Source organism: Xenopus laevis, chromosome 8L (assembly GCF_017654675.1).
Source record: "Xenopus laevis strain J_2021 chromosome 8L, Xenopus_laevis_v10.1, whole genome shotgun sequence".
Lineage (NCBI taxonomy): Eukaryota > Metazoa > Chordata > Amphibia > Anura > Pipidae > Xenopus > Xenopus laevis.
Window position 1 is genome coordinate 73,483,207 of NC_054385.1, and position 14,275 is coordinate 73,497,481.

At 41.1% G+C, this 14,275-nt stretch overlaps 1 protein-coding gene across 1 annotated transcript; it reads right to left on the reverse strand.

Annotated features, from left to right (window-relative positions):
* Positions 1-10,260: 10,260 nt before the first annotated feature.
* On the reverse strand, positions 10,261-13,499 carry fos.L (FBJ murine osteosarcoma viral oncogene homolog L homeolog). Its single transcript, XM_018230342.2, has 4 exons — positions 12,996-13,499; positions 12,239-12,460; positions 12,019-12,126; positions 10,261-11,844 (listed from the first exon to the last, which is right to left on the reverse strand). The coding sequence occupies exons 1-4, from the start codon at positions 13,137-13,139 to the stop codon at positions 11,209-11,211; spliced, it is 1,110 nt and encodes a 369-aa protein (XP_018085831.1). The 5' UTR covers positions 13,140-13,499; the 3' UTR covers positions 10,261-11,208.
* Positions 13,500-14,275: the final 776 nt, after the last annotated feature.

Sequence of the window (14,275 nt, forward strand, 5' to 3'; positions counted from 1 at the left end):
CGTCTATATAATCCGGACGATCTAGTCTGTTTAAGGAGCAAAACCTCTGTGTTTTGCGATTCTTCCTGTTGGCCATGAGATCTATCTCTGGCATTCCCCATCGATCTGTAATTCTCCAGAATATGTGTTGATCTAGGGACCATTCCCCTGGAGCAATCTTTTTCCGGCTGAGATGATCCGCTATGAAATTCTCCTTTCCTTTATATGCACCGCCATCAGACGAGGACTGTGTCTCTCTGTCCAATTCAAGATCTTGAATAGCTCCTGATTCAACAAGGGAACTCTGGTCCCCCCCTGCTTGTTCAAGTAAGCCACTGTGGTGGAATTGTCTGAAAGAATCTTTATGCTTTTGCCTTTTAGTTGTCTTTGGAAACTCATAATGGCTTTGTAGACCGCTCTCAATTCCCTGAAATTTGAGGACATGGAGCTTTCCATTGGATCCCAATGCCCTGTGCCGTTAGATGGCTCAGATGGGCTCCCCATCCCCATTTAGAGGCATCCGTAGTTAGCACTATCCATTCCGGCTGTTGAAAAGATAGACCCTGTACTAGGTGATTCTCCTGAAGCCACCATTCCAACCTGGATCGTGTCTCTGCGCTGAGACATATCTTCATATCTATGGAGGAAACTTTCCGATTCCATCTCATAAGTATCTCTGTTTGTAAAGGTCTCATGTGTAACTTCGCCCAAGCGACAGCCTCTATTGATGCCGTCATGAAACCTAGGACTCTCATTAAGCCTCTGATTGTCGAAAGAGGGTTTCTGATTATCTCTTGAACAGCTTCCCTCAAACTGTAAATCTTGTCCTGGGGAAGATATAACTTAATTTCCGCAGATTTGATGATGAGTCCCAAAAATTGTATTGTTCTAGATGGTTCTAGGGTTGATTTGTCCCAATTTATTATCCATCCTAGATACTGAAGCAGCTCGATGGTTCTGTTTAAATGCTTCTTTAACAGCGCTGCTGACACTGCTGTAATCAGCCAGTCGTCTAGATAAGGTATAAGAGTTATCCCTTCTTCTCTTAGAACCGCTGCTATCGAGGTCACAACCTTGGTGAACACCCGAGGTGCCGTTGTTATCCCAAAAGGAAGAACTCTGAACTGATAATGGTGCAGAACTCCTTTGATGAACACAGCAATCCGAAGAAATTTCTTGTGAGCATGAAAAATTGGAATATGCAGATAAGCATCTTTGAGATCCAAAGAAGCCATATAGTCGCCTCTGTCTAGTATGTTTATCACCGACTTGATGGTTTCCATACGAAAAGTCTTCTTGTGGATGAACTGATTTACTTGTCTTAAGTCTACAATCGTTCTGAAAGTCCCATTTGGCTTGGGGACTAAAAAGACCTTTGAATAGGTTCCTCGATGAATCTCCAGTGGAGGCACTGGTTCGAGAACTCTGGCTGAAACAAATTCTGTGATGGCCTGCTCGAGAGCCAGCTGTTTGTATGGAGAATTTAAGGGAGTAAGAATAAACCTCTGAGGAGGTAGACTCAGAAATTCTATTCTGTAGCCTTCTGCAATTAATTGGAGTATCCATGCGTCTGCAATGGTTTCTTTCCATTCTGGAAAGAAAAAAATTAATCTGCCCCCTACCGGCAGTAAACTTCTGACGTAAGAAGGATGGCCTTTTCTTTGGTGGGAAGGTTTTCCCAAATCCTCTCTCACCTCTGGAAGAATTGAATGCTCTATTGGGCCGAAAGGAATTTGTATCGTTCCTTCTTCTGTCTCTTTGAAAGTAGTTATCTCTTTTAGGTGATGTTCTTCTATTCCGGAAAAAGGAATTTTTGCTCCTATTTGATTGGTTTTCCTGAGGAAGACGCTTATTCTTAGAGCCTGACAAAGATTCCAAAAGTTTATCCAGCTCTGATCCAAAGAGACGACCTGGTTCAAATGCCATGGCACATAAGCTGTTTTTGGATACTGAATCAGCTGACCAGCTTCTTAGCCATAAAGCTCTTCTGGATGCTGTAGATAAAGCCATAGTTTTCGCAGCTAGCTTAATACTTTCAATGGATGAGTCACACAAGAACTCAACTGCCATATTGACCTTTTCCAGAGATTCCAGAAGCTCCTCACGGGATATGTTGTTGTTGATATCCTCCGTGAATTGTTTAAGCCAATGCCTGGTTGATCTAGCCACTGCCGAGGCTGCCAAGGCTGGCTTACAAATAGCTGTACCCGTATTATAAACTCTTTTAAGTAAGGACTCCATCTTGCGATCCATAGGATCCTTTAATCCTGAACCATCTTCCACAGGAATGAGTGTTTTGTTAGACAGTCTGGCAATGGCTACATCTACTTTCGGAGGAGTCCCCCAGGACTGTATCTCCTCTTCCTGAATGGGAAACAAAAGCTTTTGTCTTTTTGTTATAGACAGAGGCTTTTCAGGATTTTTCCACTCTCTAGTCATTAAATCTTTCATGACTGGGTGAACCGGAAAATTTTTAGATTTCTTAGCTACCTGAGAAGTGGTTGCCTGCGAATCCTCGCTTTCCAGAGATTCCATCGTTAACCTTACTCTCCTGATCAATTTCGCAGTGCTTTCCACCGGAAACAAGGCTAAGATTTCTTCCTCATCCGAGGATGAATCCTGAGTTGATCCGTCTAAAGATATAGGATTAACTCTTGTAGGAGAATTCACAATATCATCCGCAATAGGGACTGGGCCAGGTTGCAACTGGTTAAACATATCCTTCATAGTTGATTTTATAAACTCCTTAATCACGAAGAAGAAGCTTCAGGAAGTGCTTCAACATCCTTGTGAGCCAGATATGACAGACAGTCCTTACAAAACCTTTTCCCATAGTCATCTGGGAGAAGTGTGTCACATGCTCTACACTGCAGATGCTTTGACTTCCTGTGCTAGGGTAGACATCTGAAAAAAACATGAAAATTTACACATAGATTATAAAGGAATCTTAGGTAAAAAGCATGCCCACAGAGTACCTTGTACCTTAGTGCTGAATAAGGAGGCTGCAACCCAGGCAGCAATTTCTAAGCAGCAGGCTGATCACACTCCTATACAAGGGGAGCGTCTGAACACAGCGTGATTAGCTTTAAAGATTCTCTGGTGCGAACTTCAGCACACCTGATCCGCATCATCAGTGTAAACATCTCTTAACCAATCACGTCAACTCTAAGTTGCGTGTCATAGGTTATCGTCGCCATTTTGTTTATGGGCAACCCTCGGCTGCACAGTCTATTGCGGCGACGGCAAAACCTAAGAGGCCACTCGCACCTCCGACTGAAAGACCCCTTGGGTAATGCAGTCTACGGTCTTCAAGTCCCCTAGGGACCTGGCATCTTTAACCTAGGAAAAAACCAAAAAGAACGTTAATATGGCATCCACCTTTACGCGGATAATACACTCACCTGCCTACGAAGGTAGGACAAAAAAACACTAGAGGGGGTTGTGAGTAGCTGGTATTTATGGGTGGGGAGAATTAACTCTTTTTTTCTCACTTGTCCTACATGTAAGGGAAAGCAAAATAAATCTCATGGTGCTGCCGTAGGGGACGTAAGGGAAATGTGAGTTCTTACCTTTGTGGAAATTTTTTAGCAAATTTACTTTAATGTACACAGATGTTACAATTTTAGTATGAACTGTTTCATTCCCACATGAAAGCTTTATGATACATATTTAGCTAAACCAACAGATTAAAACACAATGGTACATTTTATAAGCCATGCCTTTTAAAGCCACCTCTTATAATATTAATTATTACAGTTATTATAGTGTTAATTAAAACCACCCTGGCAGGGATACACAGAGCAGTGAAAGGGTGATGTGAAAAAAGGTACTGGTACTGGTACTGATTTGTAGCCCAGTACTAACTAAGTCAGCCTGTGAATGACCAAAAAGCATCTTTTTTTTGTTGTTTTGACCAATAGTCAGCCAAGTGGTTCTGAAGGAAAGTAAATCTCACTTCCTCAGTTAGCAGTGCCACATTTGGGCTCTGCTGTGGAGAGACGCAGGTCCATTCAGGAGCGCAAGGAGTGGCACCTGCCCAATGAATACAGCAGCATTCAACAGAAGAGGTATTCATGAGAGGCAGCTGTGGGAAGCACGTAAGCATCCTATCCTGCCCCTACCATGCTTGTGCAGTGCAGATGTGCAGATGAGGGAGCACCGGAAGAAACATGGTACTAAAGAGACCTGTCCTTACTGTCTGCTTATGGGCTGCACAGTGCTGTATCCCCTGCCCCCTCAGTAGTTGTGCTACTTTTGGCAGGAGATTTGGCAAGTGGGCCTTCTGATGTCTATCCCTTCAACAACAAAAAATTATCTAAAATGTATTTACGAAAAAAAAATAATGTAAAACTAAAGGAAACTAAAATTCACAAATATAAACATTGTGTTATTGTATTTCCTGCTAGTTTCTATACCTATATACCTATACTTCATGGACAAGCTGCATAAATACTGTTTCATTTTGTTGTTACTATTTTTATCTGAAATTAAAGAATGGCTGTTGTAGAGGGGTACAGCAGTGCTAATGCATAGTGATACATATTTTATCAGTGACTGCTTTATGCCACGTGGGAATATCTGCTTAATTTTTGTATTTAATCTTTCAAGCTGTCACAAACACTGCAAATAAGGCTGCATCTTAGAGTAAAAAACGTGTTTAATGGTTAGTCACTGATCTTTTTTTTTTTTTTTACAAATGTTTGTAGTGTGCTCTTAAATGAAAGCTTTATCCCCATATTATATTTTGGCATACCAAAGAATCTTACCAAACTGGAATATATATTTAAGTAAATATTTTCTCTTTTACATTTCTTACCTTGTGCCACCATTTTGTGATGGTCTGTGTGCTGCCTCAGAGATTACTTGACCAGAAATGCTGCAGTTCTAACTGTAACAGGAAGAAGTGTGCAAGCAAAAGACAGACTTTGTCCATTAATTGGCTCATATGACTTAACATGTATGTGTTCCCTTTGTTTATTTATATGCACCATGAATAGTAGGGAGGGGGGCCTTAGTTCTTAATATGGCAATATTCTATTTAGGCATACCCAATGGGACATACTACAGGTATGAGACCTGTTATCCTGAATGCTCGGCACTTTTCTGGAAAATGGATCTTTCCATAATTTGGATCTCCATACCTAGTCTACTAGAAAATAATTTAAACATTAAATAAACCCAATAGGCTAGGTTTGCTTCCAATAAAGTTTAATTATATCTTAGTTTGGATCAAATACAAGGTACTGTCGTATTATTACAGAGAAAAAGAAAATCATTTGTTAAAAAAAATTGGATTATTTGGATAAAATGGAGTCTATGGGAGACTGCCTTTCCATATTTCAAGCTTTCTGGATAACGGGTATCCAGATAATACCTAGTAACAAAGTAACATATTAAGTAAGGTTGAAAAAAGACACATGTCCATCGAGTTCAACCTTTTTTTTTTTTTTTTAACTACCTATCTGCCAGTTGATCCAGAGGAAGGCAAAAAACCCATCTGAAGCCTCTCCAATTTGCCTTAGAGGGGGAAAAATTCCTTCCTGACTCCAAAATGGCAATCAGACTAGTCCCTGGATCAACTTGTACTATGAGCTATTTCCCATAACCCTGTATTCCCTTACTTGCGAAAAAGCTATCCAACCCCTTCTTAAAGCTATCTAATGTACCAGCCTGTACAACTGATTCAGGGAGAGAATTCCACATCTTCACAGCTCTCACTGTAAAAAACCCCTTCCGAATATTTAGGCGGAACCTTTTTTCTTCTAATCGGAATGGGTGACCTCGTGTCAGCTGGAAAGACCTACTGGTAAATAAAGCATTAGAGAGATTATTATATGATCCCCTTATATATTTATACATAGTCATCATATCACCCCTTAAGCACCTCTTCTCCAGCGTGAACAACCCCAATTTGGCCAGTCTTTCCTCATAGCTAAGATTTTCAATACCTTTTACCAGCTTAGTTGCCCTTCTCTGTACCCTCTCTAATACAATAATGTCCTGTTTGAGTGGTGGAGACCAAAACTGTACGGCATATTCTAGATGGGGCCTTACAAGTGCTCTATACAGTGGAAGAACGACCCCCTCCTCCCTTGACTCTATGCTCCTTTTAATACAGCTCAAGACCTTATTTGCCCTTGATGCTGCCTACTGGCATTGCTTGCTGCAGCCAAGTTTATCATCTACAAGGACTCCAAGGTCCTTTTCCATAATGGATTTGCCTAGTGCAGTCCCATTAAGGGTATAAGTGGCTTGGATATTTTTACATCCCAGGTGCATGACTTTACATTTATCAACATTGAATCTCATTTGCCACTTAGCTGCCCAGATTGCCAGTTTGTCAAGATCATGTTGCAAGGATGCCACATCCTGGATGGAATTAATTGGGCTGGATAGTTTTGTGTCATCTGCAAACACTGATACATTACTTACAACACCCTCCCCTAACTCATTAATGAACAAGTTAAATAAAAGTGGACCCAATACTGAGCCCTGGGGGACCCCACTTAGAACCTTACTCCAAGTAGAGAATGTCCCATTAACAACCACCCTCTGTACCTGATCCTGTAGCCAGTTTCCTATCCACGTGCAAACGACTTCATTTAGCCCAACAGACCTTAGTTTAGAAAGCGGTCGTTTGTGGGGCACAGTATCAAACGTTTTGGCAAAATCCAAATAGATCACATCTACTGCCCCCCCCCCACTGTCCAGAATCTTACTAATCACATCATAAAATGCAATCAAATTCGTCTGACATGACCTATCCTTCATAAAGCCATGCTGATTGTTGCTCATAATGCCATTCATTAGGACAAAATTTTGAATGTGATCCCTTAACAAGCCTTCAAATAATTTGCCCACCACAGATGTCAAGATTACTGGCCTATAATTGCCAGGCTGAGATCGTAATCCCTTTTTAAATATTGGAATAACATCAGCTTTTCTCCAATCCATTGGCACCATACCAGATGACAGTGAATCTGAGAAAATCAGAAATAAGGGCTGGTCTAAGACTGAAATAAGCTCTCTTAAAACCCGGGGGTGTATGCCATCAGGCCCTGGAGCCTTGTTTACATTAATTTGTATTAAAGCTTTTTGAATCATATCCTGAGTCAGCCACTGACTAGATTGAGCTGAACCATTCGTGCAGTTATAAAGTGAGCTTGTGAACCCAGACTCCTCTATTGTATACACTGAAGAAAAGAACTGATTTAACACATTTGCCTTTTCTGTATCTGTTACAACCATACTGGTACCATTGTTTAATGGAGCAACACTCTCAACCTGCATCTTTTTACTATTAATATATTTAAAAAACTTTTTAGGGTTAGTTTTCACCTCCACCGCAATTAACTCTTCATTTCTTTTCTTAGCCTTCCGGATTGCTGATTTACAACATTTATTACAGTGTTTATATTCATTAAATGCAGCTTTTGTCCCTACAGATTTGTAATTTTTAAATGCCTTTCTCTTCTTTCCCATTAACTTCTTTACTTCTGTATTAAGCCACACAGGATGATTCTTAGAGCTTCTACGTTTAGTCCTTAAGGGAATAAATTGAGAACAGTAATGATTTAATATCATTTTAAGGACAACCATTTCTGTTCTGTGTTTTTAGCTGAAAACCTAATGCCCCAATCAATGCTCTGTAGGGCAGCCCTCAAGGCACTAAAATTAGCTTTTCCAAAATTCATGGTTTTTGTTTCCCCAGTATATTTTTGTTTTTTGCACCAGACATTAAAAGATATAACATTATGGTCACTATTACCCAGGAGTTCAATGACTTGCACATTTGCTATAAGTTCTGAGTCATTTGAGATCACTAAATCAAGAATAGCATTTTTTCTGGTAGGCTCCTCAACAACCTGTGCTAAAAAATTGTTGTGCAATAAGTTTATAAACTTGTTCCCATTAACTGATCTAGCAGTACCTTTGCTCCAGTCAATATCTGGGTAATTAAAATCCCCCATTATCATTACTTTACCCAAACTAGCAGCCTTTTCTATTTGCATTAGGAGCTTTGTCTCTTCCTCCTCACTTACATTAGGGGGTCTATAGCATACGCCTACAATTAATTTGCTGGATTCTTTACAATTGGTGAAGAACTCCACCCATACGACTTCTGCCCCTTCATTTTCTAACATAACCGCCTCATTTATATGAGCTTTTAAATCCTGCCTAACATACAGACATACCCCTCCTCCTTTTCTATTGCCTCTATCCCTCCGAAACAATATATAGCCACTGATATTTACTGCCCAGTCATGCGACTCATTCAGCCATGTTTCGGCCACACCAATCACATCATATTTTCCTTCCAACACCAGCAGCTCCAGCTCTCCCATTTTACCAGTCAAACTCCTTGCATTTGTAAACATACATTTAATACTGGTACCATATTGAACATATGACATGTGGTCCTCCCTATCCTTAACAGTACCCCAGCCAAATCTCCTCCCCCATTTTCCCTTTCTTTGCCCACTATCTCATCTAACCTGTCTACCACTGAATCTTTTACTGAACCCTCCCCCCCCCACACCTAGTTTAAAATCTCCTCCAACCCTCTAGCCATCTTCTCTCCCAAAACAGCTGCCCCATCATCATTGAGGTGCAGCCCATCCCTAGCAAAGAGCCTGTAGTCGACTGAAAAATCAGCCCAGTTCTCCAAAAACCCAAAACCCTCCTCCCTACACCAATCTTTCAGCCACGCATTAATCTCCCTACGCTCCCGCTGTCTCCTTAACGTTGTTCGTGGCTCAGGTAATATCTCTGAGAAAATTACCTTGGAAGTCCTCGCCCTCAGCTTTGCACCTAGTTTTTTTAAAATCATTTTTGAGGACTTCACCACCTCCTCTAACTTTGTCATTGGTACCTATGTGTACCAAGACCGCTGGGTCCTCCCCAGCCCATCCCAATAATCTGTCCACTCGTTCCACCACATGCCGAACCCTAGCACCAGGCAAGCAGCAGACTGTTCGGCATGTAGGGGCCTTGCGACAGATTACCCTATTCACCTTTCTAATAATTGAATCCCCTATAACTAGAACCTGCCTTTCCTTCCTTGCACTCCCCCACCACCCGTATTAGAGAGTCAAGAGTCAGCCTGCTCCAATGTTTAATGGATACCTTACCTGGACTAAAACCGTATATTATTATGAATATGGTTTATTTACATGAATAACCATGTGAGCTGTTGTATGCAATATACTGTATTTTTATAGAGACCTACATTGTTTGGGGGTATAGTTTTTCTTTAAAGGCTTATGCCACACTTGGTAAAATCAGCCCTTATACTTTAATTAGTGCTCTTTTGTGTACATAAATTATATAAACATACATTGTTTGATTGGGTCTATTACAAGCTGTGTTTGGTTGAGGTTGGCTTTGTAAATATTCTCAATCTGTTTGCCAATTAGACTAAATTTTGCAAAGCCATAATATAGTTTTGCAGCACAGCACAAACTGCAGTGTATCCTAAATTTAAGGTGTCTTCCGGTAACCAGTGTTCTACCTCTTGCTAAACCATGGGGATGCGGGAGCCCTTTGCTAAAGATAGCCTTGTAATGTGATTCACAGTAAACTGATGCTCGGTAAGATAAATCTCAAGATGTGTCTGACAGTATTTTTTTCTGAATTGTTGATACACTTCATATGCCCTTGTTTAATGATTACTAATGCAAATGCATGGGTTTGTATGAACTTTTTCTCTTTCCTGCAAATGTACATCCCTCTGTTATCCATTTTATTCGATATTTTTCTCTTTAGCCATCAATTTAAGGGCTGTGACACAGATGTTTTGTCACTACTGTATAACAAGATGTCATTGATCGCCATGTGTTGCTTCCCATTAGCTGCAATGAAAAGACATTTTCAATTGGGCAGTATTTTGCTTTCAGTAGTCACAATCCAAATGCCAAGAGTGGGTTAGACCTATGGGTCCGATCTTGCCACACACGTCTATAAACTTATGGGGTTACATTTTTAACAGCACTTTTTTGATGCATGTGTGTCTCCAAAATAATTGGGCATTTATTTGCCTCGCATGGATACACTTTCTATTTTCTACAAAGTGTTTTTTGAGCCACAAGTACCATACTTGCAAAGGGCAATTTAAACTTTCCATTTGCAATACAGATTTTGTATTGGGGATATAATGCAACCACACACAGCAAAGGACTGTGTATATGTTAAATTATTATTTTAACACAACATGTAGACAGGCTCACATCTAACCTCAAAGGAGGGAAAAAAATAAAGGAGAGAATAGATCCACAACTGTAGTGAATGCAAAAAAAAAAAAAAGATTTTATTCTTATGTGTCTTGGACAAGAAGCAAAATAAATGCTTGTGATCCTGCTCCAGACTCATTGGCACTATGTTCGCAATGTCAAAGTAGAAAATAAAAAATATAAATATTTTCAATATCAATCATAATAAATTAAACAAAAACATCCACAGGAAATAAAACGTTTTCATGGAAAACTTGGAAAGACAGTATTACAATCAACGGAAGAAACAGCACGTTCACCATGTGTCTGGCCTTTAAAGGATATCTATATATGAGCTATATATGACTTACAAATGACTATCTTGGCTGGTACAAGGATATTTAGAGCTAACTCCTCTAAACACCTTGTACTCAGCCAGCACCATAACATTTCTGCATGCTAGCTTAGACTGCATTTCTAAGCTAACAGCACAGGGCTTTTTTTTTTATCAATATCACAATTACCTAAACAGGTTAACATAGGTCACTGCCACCAGCAGTTAATGTATGGGATACATCCATGCTACATATTAACAGAATTCACAACAAGTCCATGCCAGTGCTACACATCAGTAAGAGGCATCAGGCTCCAGTGGCAGTTGGAAGTAAGAGTCAACTACACAACCATATCAGATAACAGGGAACTAGTGAGATTGTGATGACTGGGAAGTAGAAGACTCTGGCCTAATACGGTGCTCACTGTGATATTTACAACTTTTCAAAACATTGCCTATATCTGAGCCTAGGTCACATGCTAGTACCATAATTTTTGGATTGACATGCACAGTGAACACTTATGGCAGCAAAGAGGAAGTCCCAAAAGCATGACAGTAAAAGCCACATGTGGTGCCTTATTGCATTTTGAAGTCAAAGGAAGGAGGCACCAAAATGAACCAGTTCAACAGGTATACGTGAAAGTCCCCAGCAGCATCTCACCATGGTTGTGCGAATGTCCTTCAGCATTACAGTGCCAATAGGGTGGGAGAGTTTAGAGAGTCTGATGACTGCTCGTTGCTGCTGCTTCCCCTCCGATGTGCGGCTCCACAGTTGGGGAAGTGGTCAGATTCTGGGTATGTGAAGACAAATGATGTTGTATAGGTAGTGCATGTTGGAGTGCAGGTAACAACTGGTGTGCACAAAGGCTCCATGTCTACAGACAGATTGCTATAGAGTGGCTCCCATTCTGATGTGTACAGAGAGCTGGTAAGATCTACATCTGGCACAGAGCGTGCTGCATCAGATACACCAGCACCGGCATGAGGAGAGTTAAAGAGAAAATCATCCAGTGGTTCAGATTTGAGTTCCATAGAGACTTGCAGCTGGGTGTTCTCCTTGTCAGGCATGGAAGGCTGAGAAAGGCCAAAGGGAAACAAAGGCTCTGCTACAGGCTCCTGAGAGCTGGAAGAACAGGGTGTCTCAGAGATCAGACCCAAATCAAAAGAGGAGGTCAAATCTTGAAAAGCTCCTTCAAGGTCATGTGGAATTTTGCAAGCTGGTTTGTGAGCTGCAAGTATAAACTCCAGCTTTTCCTTCTCCTTCAGAAGGCTGGCAATCTCTGCCTGCAGGTCAGATTTCTGGTCCTCCAGGTCATCAGTTTCCTACAGGGAAGAAGGTTGTAAAATAAGTATCACAAACATTCAAATGCTCTAGGAATGGAAATCAATATAGATCCTACTTAAATTTTCAGTTTTCCATCGCTCATTATATAATAAAATGACATTAATTATTTTTGAGCTTGTATAAACAGCACTCTTATTTATCAGCTTACTTACCGCTTGAAGAGTGTCTGTTAACTCCCGGCGACGGTTGCGGCACTTGGCTGCTGCCATCTTATTTCTTTCCCGTCTAACTCTCTTTTTTTCTTCTTCTTCTGGAGAAAGCTACAAACAAAGTCAGACAGACTGTCAATATCAAGAAACACGTAGCTTAGAGATGAACATCTGCCTACTCTTATACTGCAGAAACAAAGGAAAACAAAGGTCAGATAATTACCTGCTCCATTTTTCCTCTTCTTCCCAGACTCTGACCTCTTCCAGTAGATCCTTTCATAACACCAGATCGACTGTAAACTGGAGTGGACGCATATGGGTGTGCCCGAGACTGTGATGGGGCTACAGAAGAAATAAGGGCTGGCTGCACAAGCCACTGAAGATCTGCAGAGGTGGAAATGGCAGTGACTGTGGGTACAAAGCTGCTACTTGAATCACCAAAGTCCTGAAACACATAAATAAAAATAAGAGAATTAGTGAAGCGAAAACACTGATGCAATAGGCATTACTACACACACAATAATAAATGATATTATGAGATAGACACACACACACAACCCAGCTATTGAAATTGATAATCCCACCCGGGTTCCGCATTTCCAATCCCAGCACACGAGCCTGAGTATGACAGAAATAGCTCCGACGTCACTAGTGACGCAGGAACCGCTCTGGAGTCTCCTGAATGAACTCTGGATTTTTATCAATGGAACAGCTTTACACATTATGGGGGAGGAGGGGCACGAGGGTGCACAGACCCTGTTGCAGTTAGGGCTACAAGGCGAGCCACGATTTGGGTGTCAGTGTTAGGAGCAGTGCTTAGGCTGATAAGTGGCAGCCGAATATCCATACCTGCTTGTACACGTACATCCAAAGAGTATGCCACCCGCACATATATTCATCAGCCTATTAAGATATAGATATCATATATATATATATATATATATATATATATATATATATACCTATATCAGATAACTTACCTGTGGTGAAACAGGAGACCCCATACTAGAGAAGGAGGCTGCAGAGGACGGGTAGTAGGTCAGGCTGTCCCCGGCTGGAGATGCACTGCTGCAACGGGAAGAAGCTGCATCGTAGTCAGTGTTGCTGGAGAAGGCGTGATACATGATGCCCTTTGAAGATAAAAATGTAAATCCTGCTCCGTGAATAGTTGGTGACAGTGACAGACCTGAATCACCACGCTGTCAATTCACCCTTCCCAGAAAGATCTTTGCGCTTAAGACTGAAGAAACTCTCCTACTCTCTGGCTTTTATACGCTGTAAGTGACTACGTCACGGGAGTTCCGACTCTACCACTATACAAATGGGAGGCAAACTCGAACATCAGTTTTAGGTACTTTCAGCTCCTTTTAAATTGTGCGGAATAAAACAATATTCTTCAGTTCTTGAAGATAAACAAATGGAATGTTCAGAGTGACATTAATTAACAAACTCTTGCTTTGGCTAACAAACGCTTTCTTGTCGTCGTCGTCCCCCGCGGTTCACCCAATGGATCCACCGAACTCGGGAATCCAATGACGCAGATAACCTTATAAGGAAAACATCCTGTTTGAGGGCGGTTTGAGGCGGCTAGGGGTAGGGCTGCCGGGAAGAGCCCTAGTAAGCAAAGACAGACAAACAGGGAGGGGTTGAGGGAGCGAATTGGGGAGAAAGGTAAAACTCAAGAGTGCAAGAAAAGGTTACAAAGCGCTTTTTAAAAGAAAATATCTAAGCGCGTTTCACATAAAATACGATTTTTCGATAGTAATTCGCGCTGTGCTCTTTCAACTCTACAGATACGCACGTCGTTGTCTTTGAAATGCTCTGCGTGCAATAGATTTAGATTATTAGTTTATGGTAACGTATTCGTATGCCTGTAATACAAATCCATTGGTGCTATATAAATTATCGTGTAAGTGGCTTAACTAGAGACTTTGGGGCCACTGGTCTCCTTTCTTTCACCCGTTTCCATATATGATTTATCTTCCCACTACACTGGGACCTCCAGATGGGCCCCTCTGTGCCCTTGATAGTTATGCCACCAACTATTCTGTATAACAGCACATTAATACCGATATTTGCTGTACTGACCATTAAACAAAAATAGCAAACTAGCCCCTCCCCATCGTATATGTTATTGGAGTGTATAAGCTGCTCGTCTGCTCTTTATATAATATCAGATCAGACTATCAGTACACCCTGTTCTAAAGACAATATTCCAACTCTGCATGCAATAGGCACCCCATCACATTTTTATAATCCT

What these genes read in the sequence shown, in the direction of transcription:
- fos.L (XM_018230342.2), bottom strand. Translation starts at nt 13,139, where the DNA reads ATGTATCACGCCTTCTCCAGCAACACTGACTACGATGCAGCTTCTTCC. An exon ending in GGTCTCCTGTTTCACCACAG is followed by an intron (nt 12,461 to 12,995) that starts GTAAGTTATCTG and finishes TATGTGTTTCAG; the next exon opens with GACTTTGGTGATTCAAGTAG. An exon ending in TAACAGACACTCTTCAAGCG is followed by an intron (nt 11,845 to 12,018) that starts GTAAGTAAGCTG and finishes TCTTCCCTGTAG; the next exon opens with GAAACTGATGACCTGGAGGA.